Source organism: Phalaenopsis equestris, unplaced genomic scaffold (assembly GCF_001263595.1).
Source record: "Phalaenopsis equestris unplaced genomic scaffold, ASM126359v1 Scaffold000140, whole genome shotgun sequence".
NCBI classification, from domain to species: Eukaryota; Viridiplantae; Streptophyta; class Magnoliopsida; order Asparagales; family Orchidaceae; genus Phalaenopsis; species Phalaenopsis equestris.
This window is the reverse complement of record NW_018164582.1, coordinates 1396694-1407485: the sequence shown is the minus strand read 5'-3', so window position 1 is coordinate 1407485 and position 10792 is coordinate 1396694. Positions and strand designations below refer to the sequence as shown.

At 35.7% G+C, this 10792-nt stretch overlaps 1 protein-coding gene across 1 annotated transcript in view; it reads right to left on the bottom strand.

The window, feature by feature from the left end:
- Positions 1-8406: 8406 nt before the first annotated feature.
- Positions 8407-10792, bottom strand: part of LOC110021735 — a 3415-nt gene continuing 1029 nt past the window's right edge. Inside the window, 2 exon segments of the mRNA XM_020720348.1 lie at positions 8407-8599; positions 8601-9345. Of these exon segments, the coding sequence (XP_020576007.1) occupies positions 8425-8599; positions 8601-9345 (920 nt within the window). The 3' untranslated portion in view covers positions 8407-8424.

The window sequence follows — 10792 nt, the reverse complement described above, 5'->3', positions numbered from 1 at the left end:
TTTTCCTTTGTGCACAAGTAATGGGAGTATTCTTATCGGATGGCCTGCCAACATGATGGCATGTGTCATGGAAGGCACCGAAGGTGGATGATAGAAATTCACTCAACCGAGAGGAATTTAGGCATTGTGTTAAAAAGAAGATTCAAATTAAGAAATAATTGATTTATAATGCTCATTAGATTTATTTTCTAACTGTAAAATCTTCTTTTAATGAATATACACATCTTTATGGCTGCAATGCCATTTAAGTTAAAAAATAATGTCTCAAGGATAAAACCCACTTGACATTTTTTAACTATAATTGCTATAGAGGTTGAGATATGTTAATGATTAATGCTTGATGCCATCTGTATAGCTACAATATTTTCTAATATTTAAGAGAATTTCCACTAAAAAAACCTCTTCATGTCTCATCTCAATCCATATGTAAACATCCTGAAGTATTAGTAATATTTTCCAAGGAATTATAAAAATAAATAGTGAAATTTAGCACAAATTCTTATGTATTTACATATCTCGTATCTAAACATTCATATTTACATAGCATTATGGAGTTTTAAACCTATGCATAACAATGTTTATTTCACTTTCAAAAATGATAACATTGCTAATTTTTATATATGATGTTAAAGATTTGAGTATTGCGGGTAAATATGGAAGTTAGTGTGTGTGTGTGTACGTGCGAACATAAATAACAATTCAAAGATGAAGTGTAATTCTACAGAGATATTCAGAATGATAGTATCAAGTGAGGTTTAGAAAGGGAGGGTTCGTTTGAGGAGAGGGGGCGGGGGGCGGGCCACAGGGGTCGACCCGTGGCCCGTGTTTAGTGTAAAAATCCAAACACAGTTTCAGATAAGCTGATGAAACGCGCGAACCAAACAGTTCGACGGCATTTTGAAAGCGCCGTCCGCACTTATAAGCTGCCCCAAACAGACCCTTAGTCATAGCGCTTAGACACATTCGTTTTTTAATGGAGGCAAGTTGGATATATTTATAAATATTAAAGTTAACTTCTATTTTTTTGTTTATTTTAAAATTAATGAAATATATTTATAAATAACAAAGTGTTATTTATATTTATTTAAAATGAATTGTTTTGAAGTTTATCTAATTGAATTTTATGAGGATGGAATAATTTTTTTTTTTCATTTTTTTATAGATATAGCAAGAAAAATAATTTGGAATGACTTAAAAAATTAACAAAGTTCTCCAGATAAATAAGTGGGGCATGAAATTGTCACTCACTTTTAATTTGAATATTCATTTATGATATTTATATTGCACATTATGTGCAAATAGTTTAATATATTTGAAAGCAATTAGTTTATTATTTTTCAATTCATCAACAAATTAAGTTCTTTTAATTTATGTCATTTAATTTTAATAAAATACTTGATGTTAATTCTTAAGTATATTTTTTTAGGAATTGGTAGCTGAGCTTCTATATAACTAAACCCTTTAATCATGTGAGAAGCCATGAAAAAGGATTAGCAAAATATAGTTACATTTATGCCTAAATTGGAGACAAGGACCCATCAACAACTAATTTATCATTCATAGAAAGAACAATTATTTTTAGTTCCTCATAAAGTAAAGATGTTCAATTAATTGAATCTTCGCGCATATAAAATTAGAGTTTAGGTCTTAGATATGTAAAAACGTAGAAATTAATTGACATGTATGTAAATCTGCCTACTTTGACTTGGGAAGGATACTATTCAAGATGAGAGTACCAAAAAATAAATTGTTTAAAATGGATTATGATGGTTAAACAATGAGCAGGGTTTAAAACTAACCATATCAAATTCTTTTAGGTCGTAAGGTCCCATATTATTTATGAGAACATACAACTCAATAACACATTTAGATAAAAGATGAGCAAAAAAAAGATGAATACGAAGCTTAGGAGAATATTTTTCAATATAACTAGTGAGTTAGAGCACTAGCAAGAGGGAAAAATGGCTCTAGGAAGGTTTATCGAATTATATTGTTTTCTCCTAGATCCAGAGAGAGAGAGAGAGAGAGAGAGAGAGAGAGAGAGAGAGAGAGAGAGAGAGAGAGAGAGAGAGAGAGAGAGAGAGAGAGAGAGAGAGAGAGAGAGAGAGAGAGAGAGAGAGAGAGAGAGAGAGAGAGAGAGAGAGAGAGAGAGAGAGTCCGTAAAGAAGAAAATAAAAATATGTTTCGTACGGTATGATGCTCATCCATAAAGTCTTGATAAAAGACTAAGAAGTTGATGTCAGACAATACTTTTAAAAAAGGATGAACTTGTGTCTTTGTGTATAATGATGATGATATCTGGTAATTGTCCTTCCCTAAAAGGGCTAGGACTCCCATGGAGAAGAGGTAAATCTAGGGGCTTTGGTAAGTGGATTCGATTCAGCCACTTAGACATGTGGTCTTCATTCAACTACTTCAACAGGTGATCCTAGTTCAACCACTTCGGTAGGTGGGCTTAGTTCAACCACTTCGAAAGATGGGCTTGGTTCAACGAAAGCGATCTGATTCCATGATAAGGGTTCATGCAACTTGTATGACTTATTCTCTTCCATATTAGACTCCATATAAAAATTTGTGTTAGGTATTTTAATCATATTTGTGTATACATTTAGTTCCACAATACTTTTGGCTCTACGATCAGGTTATGCGAGAACAACAAGAGAATAAGAATACTTTGATTTTTTTGCAGTTACAAGAAATTCTTATTTTCTTTGGGCTTTGTGACTTAGATCAGGGATCATCTTAGTGAGAACTCTGCATGATTAAATAATGTAACATTTTTAACCTAGGGGTACACCATTTTTTCCTTGAAGGAGTCATATAATTCATATTCACCGATGATTCATGACTGACCTTCTCCTGGGGGCAGTTTGTGCTGAACATATAGGGAGTGGTCTCTTGAATTATTATGTTGAATGACACGTGTTACATTCTCGAGGGCCTTGACTCTGTTAAGAGAGGTGGTCATTTCACATTCTCGATTTAGTCTGTTGAGATCAACTAACTTTTTATTTGTGATAGAAGAGGAACCATCTAGTTGATTCGATGGAAAAAGGCTAGTTGGTCGTGGCTTGCGCTGGTGCGTTTATTATTGCATCGTTTGAGCTGCCTGTAAAGAAAGTATAAGGAAAAGTTGGGAACTATAAGTAACATTGATTGTAATAGTTATTTCTTTCGGGTTTTCAAGAACATTGTGGGAGAACCATAAGTCCTTTGTTTTTATAGAAAGACACACTCTCAGTTAGCAAGTTTGAGGCATTCCTTTGACATTTCGTCTTTTTCTATGAGAAAGATTTCTACCATTGAGATGAAAATTTCAAGTTCTCCTATGGAAGGCAATATTTGCCCTAGAAAATAGTCGGTTGTTTAGATATTGGAAGATGAGTCTCAATAAAGAACTAAGTTTTTTATGGATTGGAGTGTTGTGATAAAATGTTCTTATTTTGAGCTTCCTATGAAACATCAGAATCTCCAGACCTGGCCTTAGAGGAAGCATAGGGAACTTATTTGGTCGATAATGTAATACCACCTTCTCTTAAATCTTGTTCTTCTAGGAACATTTCCTCTGACTTGAATAATCCAATGGAGAGTCAGCTTCTCGACATGTCCTATGAACTAAGAGCATCTAGTTTGATGGCTTTGGTTGAGCCCCACCCTCTGAGTGCGTTAGTTTCATTTTACTCTTGCAAGTTCTGGAATTATTATCTTTAATTGTGATAAGATCTCAATGTTCAATGGATTTCAGGTCATATTGCCAAGCAATTAGCAATCTTGTAGATCATGTTTAGGGACTTTCCCTTAGTGAGAAGATATTCCCTTAAGCCTTGTGTTATTGAGGGAAAAGTCTTGAAATAGGGTGATATTGGCTCATCTCCTAAAGGTAACTTAACTTAACTCATCTATTTGGGGCTTGTTTTTTTGTCAAATATGTTCTCTTGCTACATTTAGAGATATCAATCGACAAATATATTGAAGACCTTGGAATGGGTGAAACCGATGTTGGGACCCCCTTTAGAACTGCCACGCCAATATAAATATGGATTCCCAAAATGGATATCAGTCCAACTATTGGAGAGGCTCCTGCTATGATTGAAAGGACTTTGTTGAGCTTTAAAACATCATCCAATATTTGTTTTTGCCAGGAAGACAATAATAATTTAAGAGAACGACTAGTCACACTGGAAGATGAATTTGTTGAGGCACAAGGGAACCTTGCCAATATGAAACCAAGGGAATTTTTTATCAATCTGAATTCATAGGAATCAATTGCTAAATTGGTGGAGGAATTAACTAATATTGGCCAGGTACTGAATATTGTGGAGGTTGAATTAGCATTTTCCAACGACATTTTGGATTAGGCAATTCCGACATCCTTATTTTCGATGGTTGATAATGTTTTAACGCTTTCTTTGATATGGGACTATTAATATGGAGAATATCAAAAATTAATATTTGCTCATTTTTTATGCATAGGATTGTCCATGTTTGTACCCGTTTTTTAATTATAAAGTTTGAATTCTTGGAATGAATGTTATGCTTGAGAGTTAATTGGGATTGCTTTTGATTCTTTATAAATCAGTCTTTAGCATTTATTATATACGATAATTTATAATCTTGTGTGAAATTCGTACCCCTTGAGCTTTTAGTTGTATGCTTTAACGTCGATCGATCACATAATTTTTTTGAAGGAGTTGAAGATAGAAAAATTTCATCATTGATTCCTCTTGAAAATTCTCTTACTATTGTTTTTTCTTATTAGTGATTTGCTCATATTGATGGCAACTGGCTTGGAAAAGTGGGGTTCGACTCCCTCGATGACAAGATCTCATAATGTTTCACAAATGGATTGTGATTTACTGGAAAAAGCACAATCAAAATGTGTATTTGAAAATATCATGGCTTTGAGGTTGCCGAGAAAAGAGAAAAACCCAAGCACCATTAATGAGCGTGAAATATGTGTGTATTTCAAACAATTTCAAACAAGTTTCATATCCCTCTATGTGCAGAGTTGATAGATATTTTAAACTTCTTTGTGCTTGTTCTTGCTCAAATTGGTGTCAACTCAATTGTGAGCGTATTACAGGTCACAATGTACGCTTGTGTTCAATCATTATTTTGGCCTATTCTAGCACACCTTTCTTCTTAAGGTTCAAAATGATAGAATGGTTATTTTTCTTTACAGTTGAAAATGCTAGGTCTTATAAGCAAGATGCCTACTTACTGGAAGAAATAATTTTATTTTACTCATAGAAAAATTGATTGGAATTGTTCAAATTCGAACCGAGCCTCAGTGATTAGGAAAGGTGATGCTTGACGTCCATCCGTTGACTTTTGAAGAGGATAAAATTTTTTCGGTTTTGAATAAAGTGTAGAGACATTACTCGGTACATTTCACCTTATTTATTCAAGGAAATGTTGAAAGGTAAAACCTTTAGCTTCCAATTATGGAGCCATTATTCTTCTTAGACATATCACTCGTTGGTTCGTTGCCTACCAATGTGATTCCTTTGAATTTAGATGAGAAACACTTGCCAACTAGCGTCCTGGACATTAGGATTACATCTATTCAATCTCTTCCCATGTCTCTTGGCTTTGCCAGGTCTTCGAGAGCTAGCCTGAGAGGAAATATTCTATAAGGAGGTTGTCTACCGCTTCAAACATGACATACCAAATTGAAGTAGTCTCTTATAATAAAATTCTCATCCAAACTTAAACTAGTTCACTCGATTCTTCTCGGCTTGAGCTTGGAGCATGAATGATCTCTCCCAGACATCCAAAAATTCGTGACAAAGATTGGTATTCTCCTATTCCATCCTCCCACTTTCTCCACCAGTGCAAGCAACTTGTGTATCGCCTCGCCTTGATAAATCCCAAGCAATCAAAATAAGTTGTTCTGAATCTTGTCCAGGTAGCGAGCCAATGATCCAAGGATATACGACATCCTTCAGTTGCTTCCCCATGGGTCTCCAAAGGACTGCATGGACAATTAATCACACCATCCTCTCTCAGGAGTTGGTCGCCTTCGGCTGTTAACCAACCAGCCACCGCTAACACCATGGCGGGTTTTCACCAACTTTTGTTAGAGGCGAGTCATCATCTAGGGCTATCAGGCAGCCACACCAAGAGACTACGTAAAGATGAGGGAATCTAGAAAAATATAACAAGCAAGATTGATGCTCCTTATACCAAGGCATCAGTCCCACTTAGTTGTTGTAAGTGACACCACACTCTCACAGGGTGGCCACAAAGCATGAGTAGCTTTCGGTGCCCCAGGTAGCGATAGAGCACCTCTTGCACCCCGAGCAGTGGCATAAGCACTAACAATTTCTTGCACGATATATTTGGCCAGCAGGTCCTGTGCATCAATAGAAGCTTAGCTAGAGATAATAGATGGATGATTGAGCTGGCCGCCTTAATGCTCCTTTGCCTCGTACCGAAGAATGAATCCGATAACCCAACCTAATCCACCAATGCACTCATTTTTTTTCTTAAGAATGGGGTTTTTCTTCTTCTCACATGCCAGGTGGTACCTCTCATTCAGTCTCTCAAAGACAAAATGAAGCAGATCTTTGATGGAGATATCGATTGGCGGATTTGAAACGTTCTCCATTGCATCTCTTGGAAGCCGACTGATTTAAACGAGAAGGGAAGCAAAACAAATATGAAATAAGAGAATCGTCATCAAAAGCAACATGCAAAACATTGGGATTAAAAGAAACTTAGCACAAACAACCAAATAGTAATCAGAAAAGGACAACGTCACACCAATATTATGATTAATCATATGTTAATTCAAATTTTAGCTCTGATCGACATCAGATTAAAATAAATAGGTCGAGTTATGAGCTGAAATTTTGGATCTACTCGAGCCGGGAGCCAATTGCGAGCCATACATAGATAGGCTCGAACTGACTTGAGAGCGGCTTGTAATATTTTTTTATTTCTAAAAATTATATCTAAAATGCTAAGTAAATTTGAATATGTGACTGGCCAATTTTAAGCCTATTTCAAGTTAGAACATATCCAAATAACTCAAATTGGGCTGGTTAGTTTCAATTTCGAGCCATATTAAGCTAATTTTGAACTAAAATAAATCGAAATAACTCAAGTTGAGCCTGCTCGTTTTGATTCTGAGCTGTGTCGAGCTCGATGCAATTCTGAACCACGAGCTGATTTCAAGCTTCAAATAAAAAATGACGAGCCACGAGCCAATTTCAAACTGCACTAAATCTATTCGAGCCGACTCCAACTTAACTCTAAATCGCCAGATGAGTAATAATATTGGACAAAAACACCAATCTACCTTCAAAGCCTACTTTCAAAATTTGAATTGAAAAAAAATTTGTTAAATATTTGAGAAATACTAAGCTTAGATTGTTGTCAAATCATACTCTCAAAATACAGGAGCAGACGACTGTCGATGATCGTTCGCGATCGCCTACCAGCAGTGGTTTGCGGTGGTTGTTCATTGGTGGTTGCTGGGGCTGGAAATGCTCGTTGTATCAACACTGCAAAATATTAGACTTCAACTTTTTCATCTCTAGGCTTTGGTCTTCTATTGACTCTATTTATAGAGTCCAAATTTCAAAAAAGCAAAGAATCCAAACCACTTTGATCATATGGCTTGGGGAGATTCTCTCGATGTTCTTTGGGCATTTAACATCTTTAATGATGTCGAAATTGAGAGATCTTGGGCTCAACTTTTTCATCTCTAGGCTTTGGTCTTCTATTGGCTCTATTTATAGAGTCCAAATTGCAAAGAATGAAAGAATCCAAACCACTCTTATCATATGATTTGGGGAGATTCTCTCGATCGGACAATGTTCTTTGGGCATTTAACATCTTTAATGATATCAAAATTGAGAGATCTTGGGCTATTTTGATACGTCTTGTCGAGACAATCGATTCATCTATAAGCACAACAAATTTGAGATTCATTTGACCTTCCAATTATATACTGAAAGCTCCCAAAAATGATTTAACAACTGGATCCAGGCTTGATCTGACACAGATTGGACCAAATTTGGTATTTGTGTCCTTTTCATCAAACCGGTCAGTTTCTTTCTAAGTTTGCCCAAATAAAAATTTTGGATTACTTCTAATCAAAATCTAAATATTTCCAACCTAAAAATTAGCCTAATGATGAAAATTCATGGGGTTGTGTATCAAATCAAAATCGCACATTTTAGACGAATTTCATCATAATTTGATAGCGAGCTGCATACAAATAATGAAATACCAATTTAATTCCAAAAATAAATTCAAAATTTAAACAAAATATTTTGTTCCCATGCTCAAGTTCTATTTTTTAATCTGTTGCTGAATTATATCATTACTTTCCTGTAAGCAAACAACTTATCTACAACGCTGTTCCTGCAGCAACAAATCTCAATTTCAATTTCTAAGCACGGAGAGACAGAGAGATCATCTCACTGCAACCTCCAACTCACAACTAACTCCTACTTTATCCTCCAAAGAACCTCTTTTGATGGCGTCCTCCACCGCCGGCTGCTCCCTGAACCTCGCATATATGTCCCCCTTATAAAACTTTCTCGTCCTAACCGCCAACACCAGCGACACAACCGCCCCAACCACGGCCCTGAAAACACTTCACCCCAATGCAAGTCCCCTCCTTTCCCCCTCCGTTCTGCCTCTCCGTCTCCCTATCGTACAAATGCCCCGCCACCCTCACATTCAGTATATAAGATCCTATCGGACTCGCCACGCTTCCAAAATTGTAAAGCGTGGAGTAATACTTCAGCCCAAACAACTCCGAAATAATGGAAAACAGCAACGGCCACTGCGCTCCGAAACAGAACCCGACGATCACCGACGCGAGGTAGAGCGAGTTGGGCACGCCGAAGGCGATCAGGAGGTGGCCGGCGCAGGCTAGAAGAAGAACGAAGGTCAGCACGAGCGGCCGCGGGACTCTGTATTTTGTCAATAGGATTTCTGATATGAAACCAGCGGCTACTCTGCCCATGGCGTTCCAGATACTGATCAGGGAGACGAAGGTGTTGATGCTGCGAGATGGGTAGCCTAACGATTCACCGATTTGCCCCATGTTGTCGATAGCCGTTAAGGTTCCTCCGACGCCGCAGATTGTGGAGAAGAAGAGGACTAGCATGTCGATGCTGAACAGGGCTTGGAGGATGGAGAAGTCCTCGCCCCTCGCAGGAGGATGGAGGATTTTTGATATGAAGGAGTTGGGTTTTTGGACTTTTATGGGTTTGGTTTCTTCGGAGGTCTTCAGTTCTTGTTCGCCGGAGGAGGAGGTGCCATTGATGATGTTCAGCTGCTCTGTTTTCGTCCTGTTCGGATTGGCTTCTTCTTCTCCTCCCGGCGCTATTGGGATGATTTGAGATGTATAAAAAAGCAAAAAATGTGTTATTTTATTTGGTGGCCCGTTTTGAGGAGATATTACGTAATTCTTATTAATCTAAATTCTAATTTTTACATGTATAAGAATAAAGTTTTTATTATTACATTATGAATATCATTATTTTTATTTTTGTAAGAAGAAAAATATGGAGAAGTCCTCGCCCCTCGCAGGAGGATGGAGGATTTTTGATATGAAGGCGTTGGGTTTTTGGACTGTTATGGGTTTGGTTTCTTCGGAGGTCTTCAGTTCTTGTTCGCCGGAGGAGGAGGTGCCATTGATGATGTTCAGCTGCTCTGTTTTCGTCCTGTTCGAATTGGCTTCTTCTTCTCCCGGCGCTAATGAGATGATTTGAGATGTATGAAAAAGAAAAATGTGTTATTTTATTTGGTGGCCCGTTTTGAGGGAGAAATATTTGCATAAGCATGCTCGACGTATAGGTTACAGAGAGGGTATTGAAGATTTTATCAGCGTTATACCTCTTGTAACCTCCCTGTAATCTACGTGTAATTAGTAAGTTTCGCGTTTCTGATTTCATATATTTCTAAGTTACATGTAGGTTTCAAGAAAGTTATAAGGATGTTACAGAGGGTATAATGAGGATATAACCATCAATACCTCTCGTTGTAACCTACCTGACGTACGCAGCGCTGCGTACGTAAGACGTATGCAAATATTTCTCGCTTTGAGAAGATATTACATAATTCTTATACATCTAAAATCTAATTTTTACATGTATAAGAATAAAGTTTTTAATATTACATAATGAATATAATAATTTTTGTTTTTTTAAGAAGAAAAACACTCTTTTCATAAATAGGGTTATGAAATCAAAATATTATAAATATGAATATCATATTTTGAATGTTTGGATATATGAATATTTAAGAATTGTAGGTATATATGTAAATTTGAATTTAATTTAATAATGCAACAAAATAGTTAATTTTAATAATATCGTCGAAAGTTATAATTTAAAAATAAAAATGCAATTTTGATTGTATAACCGACTCTTCATTAATTTGGAAAAATTATAAACCAGGTGCTTTTTAAAAAAAAAAAAAAAAAAAAAAAAAAAAACCAGGATGCAAAATAATCATAAATAGTAAAAATAATATTTTATATTAAATAAAAAATTTGTTTAAGGTATTCTAATCAAAATTTCGATTAAATGAATCTCCAAATAATTAAAAATTTTATGCAATAAATGTAATGTAAAATTTAATTAATTAATTACCTAAAAAACCATTTCAAAATAAAATTAAAAACTCTTAGATTTTTCCTTAATATTCATCTTAAATAACCTACAAAATTTGCATGCTTCCACCCACTAAATCTATATTTGCATTTCTGTAGTTTCTGTAATTAAAAATATATATAGAATTAAAAGTATAAACATATACATATATATAT